The 24,907-nt window shown below is 37.9% G+C and overlaps 1 protein-coding gene across 1 annotated transcript in view; it reads right to left on the reverse strand.

Moving 5' to 3' along the window:
- KAT6A (lysine acetyltransferase 6A) overlaps positions 1–24,907 on the reverse strand; it is a 127,018-nt gene that overhangs the window by 43,200 nt on the left and 58,911 nt on the right. Inside the window, exons 3-8 of the mRNA XM_070408465.1 lie at positions 13,957–14,065; positions 9,931–10,046; positions 8,774–8,855; positions 7,673–7,808; positions 5,832–6,148; positions 3,303–3,421 (exon numbers count right to left, since the gene is read on the reverse strand). Coding sequence (XP_070264566.1) covers positions 3,303–3,421; positions 5,832–6,148; positions 7,673–7,808; positions 8,774–8,855; positions 9,931–10,046; positions 13,957–14,065 — 879 coding nt within the window. The remainder of the gene's footprint in view (positions 1–3,302; positions 3,422–5,831; positions 6,149–7,672; positions 7,809–8,773; positions 8,856–9,930; positions 10,047–13,956; positions 14,066–24,907) is intronic.

Below are 24,907 nucleotides of genomic sequence, written 5' to 3' on the forward strand. Positions count from 1 at the left end.
CAACAACAAAAGTAGTCATGGGGATACCTTAAATTCCTGGCATGCCAAAACTAATGTCCTCTTACTAGCCAACATCCAGTTCTATGCTAGTAATTCAATATATTTCTTACCATTTCCTAATAAGTGCTCCACTCTGTTTTATCTCTCATACTAAACTACAGCTGGTCCTTGCTTCGCATGGTGCCATGTTAACTGAAACTGACACATACCAGAAGTGAGATAAAATCTCAATCACCAAAGGAATGTGTAAAGCATGGACACAATTCTGATGTGCATGTTTCCATTAACTCAGTGCCATGCAAAGTAAGGACTGCCTGTGTTACACACTTTTATGGGCAGCTATTATGCTTTCTACATCTCCACAGTGTGACTTGCACAAGGTAGGCCCTCAAATATTTATTAATCTGATGGACCAATAATTGCAATATCTCTTCTATTTATAGTAATTATTTACTCTTCAAAGGTAAAGTTAATGTTTACTGCACCTACCAGTGATGGCGAACCTTTTGAGCTTGGCGTGTCAGCATTTTGAAAAACCCTAACTTAACTCTGGTGCCGTGTCACATATAGAAATTTTTTGATATTTGCCACCATAGTAAAACAAAGACTTATATTTTTGATATTTATTTTATATATTTAAATGCCATTTAACAAAGAAAAATCAACCAAAAAAATGAGTTCGCGTGTCACCTCTGACACGCGTGTCATAGGTTAGCCATCACTGGACTAAGCCCTCTTTCTCTCCATTTACCTAAATCCTAATACTTCTTTGAGCCTGCTTCTTCTAGGAACATTTCAGATTGTTAGCGTAGGTAGTTGGCAAGATCACACCAATTCTTACTTATTCTTAATCTGCTGTGAATATGTGGAATAATCTGCATCATTTAATACAGCAACAAATCACATAAATAGGTACTCGATGCCACTGTTTGCTGTTTATCTTCTATGTACCTTTCCCTACTTGAATTCAGTACGTGCCTTATAATTCTGGTGCCTCCAGTAACTCTTTTTTTTAAATTAATCTTCACCTGAGGATATTCTTTCCATTGATTTTTAGAGAGAGTGGAAGGGAAGAGGAGAAACAGAGAAACATAGATGTGAAAGAGACACATCAATTGGTTGTCTCCCACATGCTCCCTGACTGGGGATGAATCCGCAACTGAGTTATGTGCCCTTGATCAGAATCAAACACAGGATCCTTAAGTCTGAGAGCCAATGCTCTAATCACTGAGCAAACTGGGTAGGGCCTGGTAACATTTTTTTAAAGAGTAATGCAGGGTGTTATTGTGATTAAAGGCAAAACATTTGAAGTCACACAGGCCTGAGTTATAACTATACCAGAAAAGTCATGCAACTAAAAGTTGCAGTTTTCTCATATGTAAAATGGGAATAATACTAGTAATCTTTACTTCAGAGGGTTGAGAAAATTATTATTTTTAAACATATTTTTATTGATTTCAGAGAGGAAGAGAAAGAGAGAAAGAGAGAGAGAGAGAGAGAGAGAGAGACATCAATGATGAGAGAGAATCATTGATTGGCTGCCTCCGGCACGTCCCCTACTGGGGATCGAACCCACAACCTGGACAAAAGCCCTTGATCAGAATTGAACCCAGGACCCTTCAGTCCGCAGGCCAATGCTCTATCCATTGAGCCAAACCAGCTAGGGCTTGAGAGAATTACTGATTCTAGCTTACTTCGTCTCTAATAACTGTTCAATTCTTTATTATTCTTTTCAAAAAAGAAAATTATTTTAATACCCCAGATTTTAAAAATGCTATAACAATCTAATCCTGCAAAACTAAAATCGTTAAAATTAAGTATGGAAATTTAATGTGCTATTTGGTTAATATTTTATGTAAAAATCATTCTATATATTTCAAGAAGGCTGTTATGCTACAATGGAATGAGCTGAATACAAACGCTTCTTTCTGGTGATGGACCTTTTCAGAAAAACCATTTCCTCCAAGCTCATAACATGATAGTTGAAATAAAATTCCAGAACAGAAGCCTACACTAGTAATTTTTTATGCTTCTAGTTTCTTTTCAGAGGTGGTTCTTTTTTATAGAAATGTTCCTTATATAGTTAATGATGGAACATAGAGCCAGGCAAACTGTATCCCTATTTCTCCTGAAATTTAAAAAAAAAAAAAAATCAAAACCAATTAATGAATGGCTTTTTTGATAAAAATCTTGCTAAGCATTTCAGTAACTCTTGAATTAGAAATATACCACATGAAACTTAATTACTCAATATAATCACTAGGCACAAATATTGGATTTGCTTTTCCGGGTTTCCCACTAATTTGTAAATTCTATGTCTTACTCATATAGTCCCTATAGCTAGCGTAGTTTGTAAAACAAAGCAGGCACTCTTTAAATGATGAGTTGTTAGCTGGATGGGTTCCAAAATTAACTCCTTTATCACTTATCTCTTTTTTAAAAAAATATTTTTTATTCACTGGGCATAGAGCCCACAACCCGGGCATGTGCCCTGACCAGGAATCAAACCGTGACCTCCTGGTTCATAGGTCTATGCTCAACCACTGAGCCATGCCAACTGGGCTCATTTATCTCTTAATGGTACAACTGTACAACTATCTAATACTCTATAATAGAATTTTCCTGCACAATTTTTGAAACAAAGGTTGAAGCAATTTCTACTATGTCATATGTAGGCTCTCAAAAATGACTGTTCATTATCTTTATGAATGCTTCATTATTCAAAACATCACCTAATCTAATCAGTAGTGACTTTCCCATTCACTTCAACCCACTTTATTACATTAAGTCAGAGAACCTGAGAGTCACCCTTGATGACCTCTTGCTCCTTCAAATTACACAGAATCTATCACCAAGTTCCACTGATTCCATCGCTAAAATATATTCTAAATCCATCTACCTCACTCCCATTTCCCCTGCCACCTCTCTAGTTTAAGTTGTCAACTTCTTTCATCTGGATTATTGAAAAAGCTTCAAAATTAGTTTCTCTGCTTTCAATCTTATCCAATTCCAATCCATTCTTAATATGGTGGCCAAAAAAATACTATTTTTAATGCAAATCTGATCCTGCTATTTCCTTGCTAAAAATCTTTCAGCGGTTTCCCACTACAATTTCAATAAATACCAAAGTCCTAACTTACAGAAGGAAAATAATTCTAAAGAGAAGAAACATGGAAGAATATTCCTAGATCAGATGGATCAATAAATTGCTATTATTACTGCTTTATCCACAATATAATTAACCTTTTGTTTCTCATCCATGAACAAATTATTTGATTGTCCAATCTGAATATCCAACTTACCTGCAGTGCTTGTTCTTGGATATCACGAAATAACTCCATATCTTTCTCAGTCATGATTTCCTGGCTCCCAAAAAGCCGTTCCTCACTTTCTTGTTTGCCTTCCCAGCCATCCTGATTGTCTGCATATAAAGAACGGGTTCACACATTATTAATATACTACCCTTAGTTTAATACATTATCTAGAAATAAATTTCAGAAGTCTTTATTTCATTTTGAAGACCTCAATAATAATTATTTCTATTATTATTTTATGTAACAGAGAAGAGATAGCATTAAACTGACTCAAAAAAAGGTATTATAACAAAGCATATGTATTATATCTGCCTATAATAAAAACCTTGAATTGTCTTCTTAAAAATACTATATAACTAAATGTAAACGTCATTAAAAGAGATTACATTTTAATGTATTATTAATACATACAAAAGCAGAATAAGAAGTTCTAAGGAGTATAAAATTTATTTTGAAATAGTATGAATACAACACTTTTAGTATAAGTTGTACATTCAAATATTTTTTCATTCCTTGGTAGTATGGAAGAAGTTTATCTTATAACAAGACATAATTTTCGTCACCTGGCAAGAAAAACAGAGAAAATTTGCTCTTTCAAACTTCTCAGTGAAGGATCACCATAAGGTCAATACATTCTTATCTCAGCAAAAAGATAACCTTTGAAATAGCTACCTTAACTGATGTCAAGAAGTACCAACTCCCTTCACATTCTGGGTTCCCTTTAAAGTAAGAACTCCACAAACCTGAGGATCACAGAGATAATCATCTGGATAAGTATGATAAATTATAATTACCGGCTAAAGAAGGCATCTTCACTGCATGAGGATGCAGTGAAAAGAAATTAGTGAAGGAGTATTGAGGGATTACATGGGTCATTATCCTTTGCATTTGAAGATGACACTGCTGATAGTGTGCCATCAGCATTTCCTCTCTGTATGAATGTAGCTGAAAAGACCAATTAGGAGGTAGTTCTTTTCATATCAACTGCACATATAGGCTGTCTGTTATTCATTTAGTATAAGAAAAAGGGCAAGGACTCACTGTTCACAATATTCCCAAATTGAAAACACATACATATATAAAGATGCTATGTGACATGAATGCCCCCTAGTGCATGACACAGACAGATGCAGGCACAAACTAGTACAGCAACCAGTAGCATTGTTATCAGATGGTGCAATGTTATTCCTTAAACTCTAAAACTCATAAAAAAAAAATGACAGAGCCAATTAAAGCAAAAGCTCACACCAGTGCCTAAAGCTCAATATTGGTTCTCCATATACTTTATACACATTTGCTCTAATACATTTCTATTTCTATAACATACCAGTAGATTCTTCTAATAATCCATCTATAGTGAAATGGTTAATACAAAAATGCCTTTCACTAAGATCTGCTTTATTTTTTCCATCTAAGTCCAAACTAAATGACTTGCATGTCTTCTTAACCATGCTTAAACTAGAGCTTTTCTACAATCTACATGGCTGATAAAGACATAAAAAGTATTTAAATGCTTACAGTAATTAGTTGATTGCCACTTTGGTGAAAACCTGATCGATACAGCATTAAATAGGGGGACCTTACAATGATGAGAATTTTCTCTTTTCACTGAACCCATCAACCATTTATATAAGCAAGAATGAAAACAATGATGCAGTGAAAACAATCACCAATGGGACATCCAGAAGAAGGAAATCAAAGTGAAGAAATTATCTTACAGTATATGAGATAAAAGAGGCTTGTGATCCAAAAAAGTCCATTCTCATTCTGCTACTTTCCTCAGAGCCGTTTCTACTTCCTTCGCAGCATTAGGTTCTCTAAACTCACAGCACTCTAGCAACAAGGCTAGTTTAAGTTTTAGTTATCCGAAGAGCTAATGAAAATGTTCTCCTCTAACTTGAATTACCTGCTACGCTATTAAATATTCTCCACAGATGCTTTATACTTTGAGAAATAAAGAACTTAGCCTGATACATTAAGCAAATGGACTGAAGCTATGGTTCTCTCTCTTTTAAGTGAAAAATTACAAATATATTTGCCAATATTTGAAGTAGTAAAATCAATTGCCTTATATTTCCATGTATTTTATTCATTTCCTCATGCTTTCTTAAATCAACAGCATTTTATTCACCCTTACTCTTTCCAACTTCCTTCCAGAAATAATGTAAATAAGCATCATGATGCTCATCACATGATTTATTTTGTAATTTATGAAACATACAATTACCCTTGATTCAAGATTATAGCCCAAATTTCTATAGGCAGATTCTTGGTGGTTCTACCAAAAAAGCACCATCTTTTGTCTAATAGATACTTGTCCCTTCTGCAACTTCATGTCTAGCCTCTAAATTGTTGCCACAGTTATCACCTTATTATCATTAAATATTTATCTTTAATACATTCTTATATTTCATAACTAATTTTTACTAATCAAATAAGTGTATTCCAGAGAGCTAGTGTTATTCCAAATAACACACTTTTGGAATACTTTTTGTTTTTTAGTGAACAACCTTTTACCTGTGGGCCAATCTGAAGAGCTTGATTTTCTGTTGCCCTTTTTCCTGATTCTATATTGCTCAGAGTAGTCTACCACTTCCCCTCGTGGTTTCCGCCCATCAGGGGAAGGGGTGAAGAATTTGGTAAGGCCATCAATGAGCCCTTTGGTTTTCTTGTTGAATTTCAAAGAGACACTGCTATCTCTGCAGAAGTCCAAGCCATCTATTCGCTCCAAATACCCTTCTTCTGACGATGATGCTGATTGGCTGGAGAGAGTGATTTTCCGTTTCCGACCCCTTCCAGGGCCAGTTCGAACTTTGCTGAAGGGACCTTTTGATCTAAATAATCAAAAAGGGAAAAGGATAACTATTTTTTAAAAATCTGTATAAAGTTTCTACTTACCATATAACATATAATTAGTAAATAACCTACAGCTTTATAAAAAGTCTGTATTATTAAAATATTTCATAAATTATAAATATTACATAAATAAGAAGCAATATTAAAAAAAACTCTATTTCCAAGAAGCCTAGTTATTTTATAGTGAAACAAATCCTAAGCCAGGAGTCAGAAGGCCTAATTCTGCCACTTACTAGCTGTACATCTTGGACAAATCACATTTTCTTTAAACATCAGTCTTCATCTGTTTAATGAGAGTTGGACCAGAGAACAAGTCAGATCCTTTCAGGCATAAAGTCCTATGATCTCTGTACCAACTCAGATTTATACTTTTACCTTTAAAAACAAGGATGGGTTACTCTCTGAAAGTGAGGAATCAGAAGATCACTTTACAAGAAATTAAAGCTTGATTTAAGATTTATTATATGAACTACAGGCCCTGGCCAGTAGTTCAGTTGGTTAGAGCTTCATCCTGATATGTTGAGGTTGCGGGAATCAATGCCGGGTCAGGGAACATACAAGAATGAACCAATGAATGCGTAAGTAAGTGGAACAACAAATCAATGTTTCTCTCTCTCTCTCTCTCTCTCTCTCTCTAAATCAATCAATAAAAAATATATGATCTACAATGCTGGTTCTGTATATTTCAATCTGATGTTGCCCATTCATTTCAAATGTGTCACAGTCAAGAGACTCTTAAATGTAGAAAAAGTGGGTAAAATGTTTGAGAATAAAGAGAGATTTACAGGCCTAAAGATATTTTACATATCATCAAAAGTGAATTACCTTAGAAATACTTAAAAAACAAAAAAACAGGTTGAATTAGCTATGGAATCTTGCCCCACCTCCTCCAGACATAGCCCAGTTTCCTAGTCCACAAAGGATAATTATATCCTGATTTCTGCTAATAGAGCAAAAACTTGCATTATTTTACCTCAGAACATAAAAATGACACTTAGCTGTGACCTCAATAGAAGCTATCCAGTGATCTGTACATCTAATAGAAATAAACTATTGAGACTAGTATCAGGAGAGAAATCTGTGAAATGCAACAGTAACTATTTTTTCTTTCTTATTTTTTTATATAAGGCAATAGCTAAGAGCCAAGCATTGGTGCCAGACTACTTGAATTTTAATCCCAGTTCAACATTTACTATAAACTTGTGCAAGTTAGTTTCTCTATACTAGAGTTTCCACCTTCGAAAAATAAGAGTACAACAGTTCCTACTTCACTGGGTTGTTGGGAAAATTAAATTATTTAACACACATAAAGCACTTAGACAGTGCCTTGGCAATTTATTAAGGGCTCAATAAATGTTAGCCATTATTATTACATAAAAGTGCTAATTATAACCAATGAGAATTTTTTCATAAACAAGGGAATCCTAAAATCTAGAGAAGACCCTATCGACAGAGAAGACCCTATCCTTTTCTCCCCTCACCTTGCCACAAGTACAACTTACACCGTGTTTTGTTTCTTTAACCTGTTTTTTGGACGTCCTATTGGATTAGCATAACGCCGTTTTATCTGTGCCGCCTTCTTCTGTAGAAGTTTTCGTCCTTTTTTCCTAGGTCGACATATTTGACATATCCACATGCCTATAAAGAAAGAACATTCCACATAAAAGCACAATGGATATAAATACATTGAAAGAGTTCCGATACTCTTCAGGAGTTCTTAACCTCTTTCAGATTAAGGACTCTCATTTGAAAATTTAATGAAAGCCCCCCAGAAAAATAAACATGAAAATATATATACACAAAATTCTACAAACAACTGGAAGAGATTTACAAATATCTGAGGCCCACACATGGCTGACGTCCACTGATCCTCAGTTAAAAATCCCTGCTCTATACCTAGCACCCAGATACTGGTTTCTAATTATCATTCTACAAGAAAAGAAGCCAGGATTCCATAAGTAATGGCTGATTCTAGGACTGGCACAGGGAAAATACAGATAACCTAGAACATCTTGGGGTGCCAGATAATCAAGAAGTGCTCAAAAGGTGATGAAAGCATATCAAAAGGACACAGGAACCAACTTGAAGGAGCTCCCAATAATCATATCTGGGTCAAACTGAGAAAAAAAAGAAATAATCAGAGCAATGAGTTATAACCCATAGAATAAAATAAATACACTGAGTCTGTAATGATATAAATGAATTAAAAAATATGTGGGAGAAAGAGATAGCTCTCCTCTACAGAAGAATTCTAATTATAAAAATAGAAAAATCATCATTACCAAATACCACAGTAAAATTGGTGCAAGCAAGAATCACTGATGAATGCTAAAGTTGGTAGACAAAGAAGAAAAAAAATAACTTCCTCTATGGATGTTTAAATATTGAAAAGAGAGGAAAATAATAAATCCACATCACATAAGAATCAGGATGCCTAAAGAGAAAGACTGCCCCCACCATTAAGGTGATCATTTTCTTCCTACTTATACATCCCCAAATAAAAAGATGCAAATTACTCTTTCATTTTAACAAAGCAGATAAAAAGTGCTTTCACTAACATAACCCTTTATATGGCCAGTTTGATTTCAGAAAGAATTTCTCACCTTTTGGCATCCGGGTAAGTGGTGGGTCACAGCACTCCATGTGAAAACCTCGGTCACAGGAATCACAAAAGAGCATGTTATCCTAAAAAAGAGAAAGGTCAGTTCTGCTTAATCTTACAAAACAGAAACATATCAGGATCGTGACTTCATAAAAGTTAGGAAGATTCAACAATCTCAGAAAGGAGAGAAATTATTACAATAGTAAAATTTTCCTTAATTTGTACTAACTGAGTAAATGGACAGTCTGAGTTAGCAAACAGATGTGAGTTTTTGCTTCATCTGATCTTTAATAAAAACTAGTTTCACCCAGCCAATGTGGCTCAGTGGTTGAGCGTTGACCTATGAATTAGGAGGTCACAGTTAGATTCCGGTTCAGGTACATGCCTGGGTTGTGGGTTTGATCACCAGCAGAGGGGCATGCAGGAGGCAGCTGATCACTGAGTCGCCATTGATGTTTCTCTCTCTCTCTCCCTCTCCCTTCTTCTCTGAAATCAATAGAATCAATTAAATTAAATTAAATTAAAAATAAATAATAATGAGTTTCATTACTTTCAAGTTTACCCAGGAATCAGAAGCTAACTTTAGTCAGTTTTAATAAAAAAAGGACAATTTCTAATTAATATATTAACTGACTAGTCCTAAATGAATGCCCCATACTACCTAAAAAATTTCAAAATATTATTTTAAAATAGCTTGGTCTCTTGCCCAGGTGATGTGGCTCTGTGATTGAGTATTGACCTATAAACCAGGAGGTCACGGTTCAATTCCCAGTCAGGGCATATGCCTGGGTTGTGGGCTCAATCCCCAGTGTAGGGCATGCAGGAGACAGCTGGTCAATGACTCTCTCTCATCACGGGTGTTTCTATCTCTCTCTCCCTCTCCCTTCCTCTCTGAAATCAATAAAAAAAAAAATGTTTAAAAATAAATAAAATAGTTTGGACTCTCTGCAAATTTATAATTAAGGTGCTTTAGAAATTACCTAAAATTAATCCAAATCTCAATACACAAGTATACTAAACTAATAATATGTAAATTTAAAGAGTCTACTGTTCTAAATTCTGCTGGATGAAGTGACTAAAAAATAACCAACCATATATAGAATATACAATAGAATATTTCTAAATGAAATATTCACTTTAGAAGTTAAAAATACTCACTGCATTTTTGCCTTGATCTCGACAAGAACTGCAGGTTTTACACTCGATGCACTGCCACCGTAAGGCCTTCACTCTAACCGTTAGTTCGGGGGAAAACTTTAAACAGGATGGATGACCTAATAAGAGGAAAATTCAACAATGAAACCATCATCAATCATTTTGTAATTGTACTAAAGGAATGATGTAGAAAAAGTCAGTATCAAAACATGCATCAAAAAAAAAAAAAAAAAGGATGCTCCTGGAAGCTTACCATACCCATCTCATTAGGACTTATATTCCAATTCAATTTTATTAATGCTGAATAGAATTTAGTATACACCCCACAAATCTACACTAATAAAAGAGAAACATGGTAATTAGCGTACGACCGCTACCCTTTTCATTGGCTAATCAGTGAGTATATGCAAATTAACTGTCAGCCAAGATGGTGGCCGGCAGCCAGGCAGCTGGAAGCGAACATGAGGCTTGCTTGCTGCAGTGAAGGAGGACTCCAATGTTCCCCGCCTGTGCTGCCGGCCTCTGAGCTGGCAGTTTGAAACTTTGTAACAAAACCCCGGGATCTCAGAGCTGGAGTTATACATTGTTTCGATTATAGAACGGCAAACAAACCAGCAGAAGCCTCAAAGCTAGAGCCAGAGTTAAAGCTGGCCCAGAATAAAATTTAAAAAAAGAGAAAAAAGAGGAGGGGTTGGGAGCTTCAGTCAACAACTGCCAGCCTGAAAGCAGCCCTCAGCCCCTCACCCAGACTGGCCAGGCACCCCAGTGGAGACCCCCACCCTGAAGGGTGTGTGACCAGCTGCAAACAGCCATCATCCCCTCATCCAGGCTGGCCAGGCACCCCAGTGGGGACCCCCACCCTGATCCAGGACACCCTTCAGGGCAAACCAGCCAGCCCCCAGGCCTCTATCCTATGTAGTAAAAGGGTAATATGCCTCCCAGCACCGGGATCAGCGGAGCCTCAAGGCCTCCTGGCACCGGATCAGCGTGACAGGGGGCAGCGCCCAAACCCCCTGATCGCCCTGCGGCTCTGTGTGTGACAGGGTGCGGCGCCCCAACCCCCCCCCCCCAACAGGCCCTGCTCTGTGTGTGACAAGGTAGAGCCATAACCTCCCCATCAGCCCTGCCCTGAGTGTGACAGTGGCAGCGCCCCAACCCCCTGATCGGCCCTGCTCTGTGGGTGATAGAGGGCAGCGCCCCAACCCCCCCCTCAATGGGCCCTGCCCTGAGTGTGACAGTGGTGGCGCCCCAACCCCCTGATAGGCCCTGCTCTGTGTGTGACAGGGGGCGGTGCCCTAATTCCCCTATTGGCCCTACTCTGTGAGTGACAGGGGGGAGCTCCTCAACCCCCTGATCGGCCCTGCTCTGTGTGTGACAGGGTACGGAGCCCCAACCCCCCTGATGGGCCCTGCTCTGTGCGTGACAGGGGGTGACGCCGCAACCTCCCCATCAACCCTGCCTTGAGTGTGACAGGAGGCGGTGCCCCAACCCCCCAATTGGCCCTACCCTGAGCGTGACTGAGGGTGGCATCGAAACCTCCCAATCCGCCCTGCTCTGTGCATGACAGGGGGCGGCACCCCAACTCCCCAATCAGCCCTGCTCTGAACCTGACCAGGGGCTGCACCTAGGGATTGTGCGTGCCCTCTGCCACCCGGGAGCAGGCCTAAGCCAGCAAGTCCTTATCTCCTGAGGGGTCCCAGACTGCGAGAGGGCACAGGCCGGGCTGAGGGACCCCTCCTTCCCCCCCCACCCCCGAGTGCACAAATTTTTGTGCACCGGGCCTCTAGTTTGATTATAAAATACTTGACAAACTCTAAATTTTTATTAACCCTGCAATAAAGCATGATGTGTGTACACATGCTTGTATGTATATGAATACATAACATGGCCAGGCCATTTCTGGAAGAATATGCATAAACTTTATAATTATAACATGCTAGGATATGATGCTATAAACATTTTGAAGGAGAAGGACTTTACATTTCACTTTATACCCTTCTGTGGTCTCAATTTTTTTTAACAATGACATGTTATTCTTAAAATTAAAAAATATTTAATAAAAAATCCCATAATTTAAAATGAATTATTTGCTCACTAGAGGCCTGGTGCACAAAATTCGTGCAACCAAGGTAACTGCCCTTGACTGGAATCGAACCTGGGACCCTTCAGTCCACACGCCGACTCTATCCACTGAGCCAAACCAGCTAGGGCTTCCACCTCTTTCAAATTAAGGCAGATATAGTGATTCCCTTCGTACGTTAGTTCTGCAATGTTCCAGAAATCAGTCCTTAGAGCCCAGCCTAGAGTTTGCCACTTCGGTCCTTCCAACTATTTCATAAATACCTGATTGCACCATTAAATTCCTTTCCTCTTTATGTATCCAGTGTTTTTCTGACTTGTGAAATAAATATAAAACATTGAAAAGTAAGCCGATGATCAAAGATAAAGCTGATATACTAAGGCAGTGATGGCGAACCTTTTGAGCTCGGCATTTTGAAAAACCCTAACTTAACTCTGGTGCCGTGTCACATATAGAAATTTTTTGATATTTGCAACCATAGTAAAACAAAGACTTATATTTGTGATATTTATTTTATATATTTAAATGCCATTTAACAAAGAAAAATCAACCAAAAAAATGAGTTCGTGTGTCACCTCTGACACGCGTGTCATAGGTTCGCCATCACTGTACTAAGGCCTTCCTACAAAGCCTTAAGTTCTTTTATTTTACTTAAATCTTTATTGTTAAAAGTATTATATAGGTCCTCCTTTTTCCCCCGTTAACCTCTTCCAGCCTGGTCCCACCCTTCTCCTTCTTCCTCCCCCGACCAGGCCCTCACCACCCCACTATCTGTGTCCATGGGTTATGCACATATGAATTAAAGTTTATTGGTGGATCTCTTCCCACCCCCGCTCCCCTGCCTTCCCTCTGAGGTTCAACAGTCTGCTTCTATAGCTCTGGGTCTATTTTTGATCATCAGTTTATCTGGTTCATTAGATTCCACATATGAGTGAGATCATATGATACTTATCTTTCTCCGACTGGCTTATTTCGCTCAGCATAATACTCTCCAGGTCCATCCATGCTGTTGCAAATGGTTAGAGCTCTTTCTTTTTTATTGCCGCATAGTATTTCATTGTGTAAATGTACCATAGTTTTTTAATCCACTCATCTGCTGATGGGCACTTAGGCTGTTTCCAAGTCTTAGTGTTATAAATTGCACTGCTATGAATATAGGGGTGCATATGTTCTTTCTGATGAGTGTTTTAGGTTTCTTACAATATATTCCTAGAAGTGGGATGACTGGGTCAAATGGGAGTTCCATTTTTAATTTACTGAGGAAACTCCATACTGTTTTCCACAGTTGCTGCACCAATCTATCTCCATTCCCACCAGCAGTGTACTAGGATTCCCTTTTCTCCACAACCTCGCCAACACTTGTCGTTGCTTGATTTGTTGATGATTAAGTTCTTCTTTATAACTGATTTTTTTCAGAGAGACAGACAGATAACTATTTGTTGTTCCACTTATTTATTCATTCATCAATTGATTCTTGTATGTGCCCTGTCTAGGGATCATTTTGAAACCACAACCTTGGAGTATTGGAACAATGCTCTAACCAACTGAGCAATCGGGCCAGGACTAGCCTTGTAAGTTCTTAAAATGTAGACCAAGAATATCTCTGATAGCATGTGTTAGAAAAAAACAGAGGGACCCCACCCAGTGTGGCTCAGTGGTTGAGTGTTGTCCCATGTACCAAAAGGTTGCCAGTTCAATTCCCAGTCAGGGCATATGCCCAGGTTGTGGGCTCGATCCCCCAAAGGCGCATGCAGGAGGCAGCTGATCAATGTTTCTCTCTCTCCCTCCCTCCCTAAAAATCAGTAAACTATTCTTTGAAAACTCTAAAAATCAATAAACTATTATCTGGAAGGAAGGAAGGAAGGAAGGAAGGAAGGAAGGAAGGAAGGAAGGAAGGAAAGAAGGAAGAAAGGAAACAAGGGAGGGAGGGATAGAAGGGATCCACATACCACTGTTGCCACAGTCAGCACAGGAGATAAGTTCTTCTGGCTTCTTTTCTCGGTTTTGTTCTTTTGTACCAAGACAGAAACTACAGATGGGAATTGGTTCAGCAACTGGCTGTAAAGAAAAGCACAATCATTCAGGCAACAGTACTTTTTCTTAGCATTAATTTAAACACATTAAAATTAAACTTTTAAATTCCTATAAAAGCCCGGCCAGTGTGGCTCAGTGGTTGACCATCCACCTATGAATCAGGTCATCACGGTTTGATTCCTGGCCAAGACACATGCCCAGGTTGTGGGGCATGCAGGAGGCAGCCAATCAGTGATTATCTCCCATCATTGATGTTTCTATATCTATCTCCCTTCTTCTCTGAAATCAATAAAAATGTATTTAATGAATGGAGAAATAAATCCCTACAAGAAATAGTTACATGTAACTTTAGGACAAATAAACCACTCTCCTAAATCTCTAACAAATTGGTCCTTGTAGTGACAACTTTGGTTCAAAAAAATCATATCCCTATCATGTTGGTCATTTAGGAACTAAATGACACAGTATGGATTAAACAAAGCAAAATCTTCACCTAAGATTAAATAATTCAACTGAATTAAGTGCAAGAAATCATAATATCAGTTCCTTAAAAGGCATGTGTTGTAGAAGAAGAGTGATAACATATATACAATTAACCATTATATAAAGCAGACGACATTAAGTGCTGTAAGAAAGAAACTAGTGTTCTGTATAAATGAGAAAGATAAATTCTAATTGTGGTTTGGAGGAGAAGAGTTGAAAGAGGAAGACAACATGTATCAAGTACAAATCCTATGGTACCAGATCTTAAGAAATTTGTCCAAGAACATCTATAATAATAAAAGCATAATATGCTAATTACACCAGACAACCTTCCAGACGAAGCCGGGGCTGCGAGGGAAGCCCGGGTCCTGGGTGCCTGCTGGTGGCTGGAGGAAAGCCCAGGTCGCAGGTGCCAGAGGGAAGCCAGTGCCAGCAGCCAGGTGAAGGAAGACCTACTCTTCACGAATTTCGTGCATCGGGCCTCTAGTCAGATAATAACTGTTTAAAAAGCAAGTTTAAACCTATGTTCCTCTGTCTACTGCATTGTCCACCTCACCCCAAGGATGGAAAGAAAGGCAATACAGGTATTATAAACAAGATGAACTCAGGTGTGCAGTCTGCTAAGGCCAGTGCTTAAAGGATATGGTTTCTGTGATAAGCTTAGGGGCATTAGGGTAGGGAACTAGATCACTTTGTGAAGACTGCCACTGAATGTTATGTAAAGTTGGGCTTTATCCTACAGGAAAACTGAACCAAGAGATGATAACTTGTATTTGAGGAAAATATCTTCCTTTTTCTATTCATGAAGCCTGAGGTATAAACCAAGAAAAATAATTCCAGTAGCAGTATCAAAGGCATATGGAGGAAAACCAAAATAGTGGTTATAATAGTCTGGTGAAGACAAGATAATCTGAACCAAAAAGTAAATGAAATAGAAAAAAATTGCTACAGACTTAGAAATCAACTACTTGTAAAAGTGACAGCAAAAAAAAAAAAAATTAAACATGACTAACAACTAAAAAGATGGTAGTATCTTTCAGTTGAAGGTGTTACAAGCAAACTAATAGTACTCCTCAGCTAAGAAGACTTCATCCAAGAATAGAAACTTGAAGTAAACACTAAAGAAGGCCTAGAGAGAAGGCAGGAGCAAGTTCATGAGGTTTGATCTTTATACTATTACCTCTAAGTACCATGAGATTTTAAGCAGAGGAATAGTATGACAAAGACATAAATTTAGAAAAGTCATTCTATAAAGCAGTTGAAAATGGATTTGAAGGAACAGGATCTATAATCCAGGCCAGGAGTAACAAGAGTTTGTATTAAGGCATTGACAAAAGGAATGGAGAAGAGAAACAATATTTAAAAGAAAGAACTGGCAGGATTTGATGGCTAATTGATTTAGAGTGGGGAGCACAGTAAGAAAGATGGAAGACTTAAACACCATTAAAGATGTTAAAAGGTAAGCCACAGAATGAAAGATACAATATATTTAACCAATGGCTTATATTCAGAACATTTAAAGAATTCTTACATATCAGCAAGAAAAAGACAGACAACAATAGAAAAGTAGGCAAAAGACTTCAACTGGTAATTCACAACAGAAAATACATGAATAATATATGTGGCCAATAAAACACAAGAAAAGATCCTCAACCTCTTTAGCCATCAACAAAGTAGATATATATATTTTTTAATATATTTTATTGATTTTTTACAGAGAGGAAGGGAGAGGGATAGAGAGTTAGAAACATCGATCAGCTGCCTCCTTGACCGGAATCGAATCTGGGACCCCTCAGTCCGCAGGCCGAGGCTCTATCCACTGAGCCAAACCGGTTTCGGCAACAAAGTAGATATTTAAGAATGGCTAAAATTGTGAAGACTGGCAACAGTAAGTGCTAATAAGAAAGTGGAACAAGAACTCTCCTACATTGCTAACTAGAATATAAATTGAAAAAAACACTCTGAAAACTATGTGACATTATCTACTAGAATTTAACATAGACATACCATATGATCCAGCACTTCCACTCCTATCTACCCAAATGAAGTGAATACACATGAATAATAAAACATATACAAAAATGATCAGAGCAGCATTATTCATAACAAAATTTACTCAAAACTTAGCCAAATAGCTAGCAATGGTTGCACACATAAATTGTGCTATATCCATACAGTAAAATATTAAACAGCAATGAAAATAAATTACAACCAATAACATGGAATGAATGGAAGAACGGACACAAAAGAATATACAGCCCTAACCGGTTTGGCTCAGTGGATAGAGCATTGGCCTGTGGACTAAAGGGTCCCAGGTTTGATTCCGGTCAAGGGCATGTACCTTGGTTGCGGGCACATCCCCAGTAGGAGTGTGCAGGAGGCAGCTGATCTATGTTTCTCTCTCATCGATGTTTCTAACTCTCTATCCCTCTCCCTTCCTCTCTGTAAAAAATCAATAAAATATATTTTTTTTAAAAAAAGAATATACAGGGGTGGGCAAAAGTAGATTTATGGTTGTTTGTATGGAAAATAACACAATAATTAATAAATACTATAAGAATAAACTCTGTGTTTCATGTACTCACAAATGTAAATCTACTTTTGCACAACTGTATACTGTATCATACTGTTTACATACATAAAGTTCAAAAACAGTTCTATGTTGTTGTATGTCAGGACAGTGGTTATACCTTTAGGGAGAAAAGTAATAGGTAGTGCTTTAGAAAAAGGCTTACTGAGCCCTAGCGTTAGCCTGGGGACTGAAGGGTCCCGGGGTCGATTCCAGTCAAGGTCACATGCCCGCGTTGTGGGCTCAATCCTCTATAGGGGGCATGCAGGAGGCAGCCGATCAGTGATTCTCTCTCATCACTGATGTTTCCATCTCTCTCTTTCTCTCTGAAATCAGTAAAAATAAAAATAAAATAAAATAAAAGGCTTAATGAGGTCTGGTAATGTTCTTTTTCTTGACCTGGATGGTGATTTCATATATGTTAATTATGTAATAATTAAGTTATAGGCTTACAATCTGTGTACTGTCATGTATGTATATTTTAGTTAGAAAGTTCAATTTAAATTAATGAACATTTTAGTGTAGGACTGCGGTACCTTTGAAATATTCTAGAAGAAATACCAATGATGACTGAGACATTGCAGTTTGGAACTTAGGATAGAGAGTAAACTATAGATAGATTTAAAAGACATCAACATGCAGGTGAGTTATCACCCAGTGAGAAGGTGGAGTGGGTAGAACATGGTAAACAGTAAGGAGAAGGGAGTGGAGAATTGTGATGAAGTCTGAAATAGAGGAATAGCAACATTTAGAAACATCAGAGAAAAAGAAAAAGGACCACTGTAAGAGAAGACAGATCAAGAGAAGTGATAACACAATTTCAAGAAGCAGAGAGCAATCAACAATATTGGAAAGATAAAGTATCTAGTGGATTCTACAATTGAGAAATAGTTGGAGAACTCACTACAAGAGCACATTTTCAGTGACAGAGTAAGAACTAAAGTCATACTACCACACTACCTTAAAGGGATAGAGGCCAAACAGGAGAAAGCAAAAAAAGAAATGGCAAAGAGTTTTGATGTGTTTGAGGTATTTAAGGTGAGAAATATTTAACCTATTTAAAATATGGAAGAGAAGACTCAACCTAGTCAAAGATTCAAGAAACAAGAAATAACAGGAACATATTATATAGTAAGGTTTAGAGCTGCACCGTTCAATATGGTAGGCACTATAAAATGGGATTAAATTAAAAATAAAATAGAGTTAAATTAATTCCTCAGCCACATTACCTACATTTCAAGTGCTCAATAGTCATATATGGCTAGTGGCTATGGTATTAGACACACAAACACAGAACAATTCCATCATTGCAGAAAGGTCTACTGGATAACACTGGTTTAGAGTAGATGAACTTGTTTTTTCAATTATTTTTTAGGGATAATTTTTAAATTAAATGTATTGAAGTGACATCTTAAATAATAAAGAGCTAATATGCTAATTAGACTGAACAGCCAAACGACCGTTCAGACAACATTCCGGACAACTGTCCCAATGACCTTCCAGATGAATCCGGAGCTGCGAGGGCTGGCTGGGTCTATGAGGGGCTGTGAGGGCCGGCCAGGGCTGCAAGGGGCTACGAGGGCTGGCTGGGGCTGCGAGGGCCGAATCCCTTGCACGAATTTCATGCACCGGGCCTCTAGTTGATTAATAAAAATAATATAGGTTGCAAGTGTACATTTCTATGGTACATGCTCTTCATATAGTTTTATGTTCCCACCACTCAAAGTAAAATCATCTTCCATCACCATATATTTGACTCCCTTTACATTCTACTACCCCTGACACATACCCCTTCTCAAAGAGGATGAATTTTAAAGTATAAGTAAAGGGACTAACCTTAGTAGTAGAGTGATATAGAATTATCTGTAAATGGGAAAAGTTGATAGTGCTAATTTTTGGTAGCCTCATTATTTCTGGAAAGTAGGAAGTAAAATCACCAGCTAAAAGTGGGGCAGGAATTGGTTAGACACAGCATGAGAAAGTGATAGCTGATTAAGAAAATTGTGAGGTGAGATTGGCTAGGTCCAAGAACAGAGTTAACGAAAACCATGGTGATCCTATCAAAATGGAAAATGAATACACATTCTTCAGGCAAGACAGAATCAGAAAAGTATGTATTAACATGGAGAATAAATTCAAAACACGAGAGAAAAATTGATGAAGTCCCTGCAAAACTGCCTCTATCTTTTCACTAAAATAGAAGGCAATGTCACTTGCTTAAAGAGAAGTAGATAAGTATGGGTTTGGGCATCTACAGAGAGCAGAACAAATCTGGAAATCTCTATGTGGAAGGTGGTAGGGAAACAATTAGTGATGGGAAATAAAATTGTCATTCAACCATAATAATAAAAACAAAATCAGAAAAAATCAATTTGTAGCATTTCCAATCAAAATGTTTATACAAGTTTTCTTAACACCTCTGAAGCCTTTGACTGACAAAATAACCAGAGAACTGTAGACTGCCAAGATAAACCACAGAGTGAGGTCCACTAGAATGCAAATGCAAAGATTTCTAATGATTGGCCACAAAGTTGAGGACATCATAAGCAGAAGGAGCTGACACACTGAAAGTATAAGGAGTTAAGATACCATAGAGGGGAGAAACCAAGATGGCGGCATAGGTTAACGCCGGAGTTTGCTGCCTCGAACAACCACTTCAAAAATACAACTAAAAGACGGAACGGACATCATCCAGAACCACAGGAAGGCTGGCTGAATGGAAGTTCTACAATTAGGAGGAACCGAGAATCAGAGGAGGCGCAGTGCTGAAGTAAAATACTAAGGTGCGGAGTGCGTGCGGCGCGGGCTGGTGGCTGAGGGCGTGGTTGTCTGTTTCAATCCGGAGGGAGCCTCAGACTCAGAGCTCCAGATCCGGGCGAGTCTCTAGGGACCCAGACTCAAACAGGAGAAGCAGGACTGTCTGGCTACGGTCCCTCCGAGGTTTGCAGCTGTTGCTGGGACAGAGGCAGAGCCCCTAGAGACGGACTGAGAGCAGCCATAACTGCTCCCTCCTCCACCCTGTTGATCCCGTGGGACCCGCCCCGCCCAAGCCCTGCACAGAGGCATTTGCCGGATAGCCTCAGGCAAAGGCTAGATTAGCACCTCCCTAGAGGACACAAGTTCTTCCACTGCAGACACAGCTGATTATCACAGCCAGTCGGCCTGGAGGTCAAATCCCTCTAGTAATAACTATAACAATCAAGGCTTAACTACAACAAGACTGTGCACAAAGACCACTAGGGGGTGTACCAAGAAAGCGTAAAAAATGCGGAGACAAACAGGACAAAACTATCAAGGGAGGATATTGAGTTCAGAACCACACTTTTGAGGTCTCTCAAGAGGCTTCTAGAGTCTGTCGATAAACGATGAGATGTACAGGAAATCTAATGAGACCCTCGATGGTGTGATAAAGGACCATCTAGAAAGTCAGCATACAATGACTGAAATAAAGAATATTATACAGACTCCCAACAGCAAACCAGAGGAACGCAAGAATCAAGTCAAAGATTTGAAATGCGAAGAAGCGAGAAACACCCAACTGGAAAAGCAAAATGAAAAAAGAACCCAAAAATACGAAGATAGTGTAAGGAGCCTCTGGGACAGCTTCAAACATACCAACATCAGAATTATAGGGGTACCAGAAGATGAGAGAGAGCAAGATATTGAAAACCTATTTGAAGAAATAATGACAGAAAACTTCCCCCACCTGGTGAAATAGACTTACAAGTCCAGGAAGCGCAGAGAACCCCAAACAAAAGGAATCCAAAGAGGACCACACCAAGACACATCATAATTAAAATGCCAAGAGCAAAAAAAAAAGAGAGAATCTTAAAAGCAGCAAGAGAAAGAAACTCAGTTACCTACAAGGGAATACCCATACGACTGTCAGCTGATTTCTCAATAGAAACTTTGCAGGCCAGAAGGGAGTGGCAAGAAATATTCAAAGTGATGAATAGCAAGAACCTACAACCAAGATTACTTTATCCAGCAAAGCTATCATTCAGAATTGAAGGTCAGATAAAGAGCTTCACAGATAAGGGAAAGCTAAAGGAGTTCATCACCACCAAACCAGTATTATATGAAATGCTGAAAGGTATCCTTTAAGAAGAGGAAGAAGAAGAAAAAGGTAAAGATACAAATTATGAACAACAAATATGCATCTATCAACAAGTGAATCTAAGAATCAAGTGAATAAATAACCAGATGTACAGAATGAACTAGTGATTGTAATAGAATCAGGGACATAGAAAGGGAATGGACTGACTATTCTTGGGGGGGAAAGGGGTGTGGGAGATGCGGGAAGAGACTGGACAAAAATCGTGCACCTATGGATGAACACAGTGGGTGGAGAGTGAGGGCGGAGGATGGGGTGGGAGCTGGAAGGAGGGGAGTTATGGGGGGAAAAAAGAGGAACAAATGTAATAATCTGAACAATAAAGATCTAATTTAAAAAAAAAGAATCTAAATTCTCCCCAAAAAAGTAAAATAAAATAAAATAAATATCTACAATTTTTGGAAAAAAAAAAAAAAAAAGATACCATAGAGCCCTGGCCAGTGTGGCTAAGTTGTTAAGAGTGTCAGCTAGCGCACAGAAGGGTCTCGGGTTCAATTTCTACTCAAGGGCACATACCTGGGTTGCAGGTTCGATCCCCAGCCCCTGGTCCGAGCATATGCGAGACACAACCAATCAATATGTCTCTCTCTTTCACATCTGTGTGTGTGTGTGTCTGTCTGTCTCTCCCTTCTGTCCTCCCTTCCTCCCTTCCAGTCTCTCTCAAACTCAATGGGGAAAAAAAAATCTTCCAATGAAGTTTAACAAAACAACCAAAAAGAAGGTCACATCATTCTTCTTTAGAGTTAAATACAAAATATCTATAAAGCATTATAAACTTAAAAACTTTGTTTCAGCCCTACATGGTATTGCTCAGTGGGTAGGACATCATCCCATGCACCAAAAGGTTGCTGGTTCAATTCCAGGTCAGGGGACATGCCTGGGCTATGGGCTCAATCCCTGGTAGGGGGCGTGCAAAGAGGCAGCCCATGGATGTTTCTCTCTCTCTTTCTCTTCCTCTCCCTCTCTCTCTCTCTCTCTCTCTCTAAAAAAAAATCTTTGGGGGGGAGGGGAACTTAGGTTCAACTATAATTACTAAACCTATTTTTTAAATCAAGTGGTATACCACAAAAGGAAAATATATGATTTCACTTATATGAGATACCTAGAGTAGTTAAATTCATATAGACAGAAAGTAGATTAGAGGTTACTAGAAGCTGGGAGGAAAAGGGGAGAATGGGGAGTTACTGTTTAAAAAGTACAGACTTTTAATATTAAAAGCAGCAAGAGAAAAACAGTTAGTTACCTACCAGGGAGTGCCCATACGACTGTCAGCTGATTTCTCAACAGAAACTATGCAGGCCAGAAGGGAGTGGCAAGAAATATTCAAAGTGACGAATAGCAAAGACCTACAACCAAGATTACTCTACCCAGCAAAGCCATCATTTAGAATTGAAGGTCAGATAAAGAGCTTCACAGACAAGAAAAAGCTAAAGGAGTTCATCACCACCAAACCAGTATTATATGAAATGCTGAAGGGTAATCTTTAAGAAGAGGAAGAAGAAAAAGATAAAAATTATGAACAAAGTGACAACAAATACGTATCTATCAACAAGTGAATCTAAAAATCAAGTGAATATAAAAACTGATGAATAGAATAAACTGGTGAATATAATAGAAGCAGGGGCATAGAAAGGGAGTGGACTGACAATTCTTGGGGGGGAAAGGGTTTGTGGGGTGGGAAGAGACTGGACAAACAACGTACACCTATGGACGAGGACAGTGGGGGGTGGAGGGGTAAGGGCATAAGGTGCGGTGGGAACTGGGTGGAGGGGAAATATGGGGGGGGGGAAGGAACTGTAATAATCTGAACAATAAAGATTTATTTAAAAAATAAAAAAAGTACAAGCTTTGAGCCCCGCTGGCATGGTCAGTGGTTGAACATCGACCTATGAACCAGGAGGTTACAGTTCAATTCCTGGTCAGGGCATATGCCCCAGGTGTGTGTGGGGGTGTGGGTGGGGGTGTGTGTTTGGCGGGGTGGGTGCAGAAAGCAGCAATCAATGATTCTCTCACATCACTCATGTTTCTACTTCTCTCTCCCTTTTCCTTCCTCTCTGAAATCAATAAAAATATTTTTTAAATATATTTTTACATAATAAGGGGCAGGATAACAAAACCTTGCAGTTAAATTTAACTGCAAATTAACTTTCTTCAACTTGAAACAAATACTTTTCAGCTGAGATATCATTTATTAGTTGATAATACCTACTGCTAAAGTACTACAATATATATTAAAAAGCTAAAAGAATGGCTTTATTATATAGAATAAATAACAAAAAGGATAAAGAGGTAAGTCTTAGCTTAGTAAAAGGGAAAACTGAAGTATTCTTAGTCATGGCATAGTGAAGGAAATCAAAATGGTGCTCAGTGACTGAACATGGGGAAAACAAATATTGCTAGATTTTCAAAATACTATCCAAAGCATAAAAAGTCTGGCAAATATTACTGTTTGGTAAGCACTGTAATATAACAAAAATTAAAAATAAGTACTCACATTTTCAAAGCATTTATAAATGTCAGTAAATATGAAAAAAATCTACACAAAATAATTAGAAAACAAATACTATTACCATTATCCACTTACCCAAAAACTCAAAAGTAAGCCTTTTGAGAGAATATTTGCACCATTAGGTTACTTCTAATATTATAAGGGAAACAAACTGGCACATAGAGTTCACTTTAGGAAACTAATACTTTGTTGAGAAAGGTAACAAAATACACTGTTCTCTTCAAGTCAGGCAAGCCCTCCTCTCAGTTTTACCCAGTTTTTCATTCCTTCACTATTAATGGCCTTGAGTGAACTCATGCTCCTCTCAAATCCTTTCCAACAATTTAGAATTCAACTCTTTCTTTATCTTTTCAAGAAAGATGGCACTAGAGAATCAGAAATCACCCTAGACCTCTTAATTTCACTTCATATGTCTTGCACATATATTGAAATTAATATACAACAAAATCATGCTTAGCTTAATATAGGTTTATTAGTAACTGGCTTAAAGCCTCTCCTCCAAAGTTCAATGATCTTCAGGGGAAGTGTAGTTGGGTAGGATTTAATCTCCTTACATTCGTCGGCTTCCATATACTATCAAGCAATCTATGGCTCCTTACTAAATATATTTTTAGAATAATCTTTTCCTCAAAAGTATACAATTATAAGATATATAATAATAAAACAACATGAATTGCCTGGAAAATAATTCATTTTCCATTATTTATAATCTACAATAAGGTAACCTTGTATAATTTTAATCAGTTCCAACACAACCCATTAGCCATTACAAAGCCTTAATAGGATTACTAAATTGAATTCAATTTTATTATGATGAGTTCATTCAATGACTTCTACAATTAGATACAATAACAAGATTATTGGTGAAAGGAAGTTAATGTTATAATTAGATCAGTAATGATCAATTTCAATTTACATTTTTACTATGCATATAGATTACTATAAATTTAGATGAAAAAGCAATCATCTGTCAAGATACTACAACAATTTTCTATTTCCTAATCAGAGGTGACATCAAAAATGATAGTATGCACATTAGCTGAATTTAAATTCTATACTAAGACTGCACAGTTAACTTTCTTTCACATATTCATCAGTTATTTGAAAGCTTCACTTTCTGTTTATCAGTGACATATAATTTTCTTCATTCATCTAATTATGATACTGCCAATTTATTACTGTCTCTTTTTT

Source organism: Myotis yumanensis, unplaced genomic scaffold (assembly GCF_028538775.1).
Source record: "Myotis yumanensis isolate MYYU_CA2020_CCGP unplaced genomic scaffold, mMyoYum1.0.hap1 SCAF_3, whole genome shotgun sequence".
Taxonomy (NCBI): Eukaryota; Metazoa; Chordata; class Mammalia; order Chiroptera; family Vespertilionidae; genus Myotis; species Myotis yumanensis.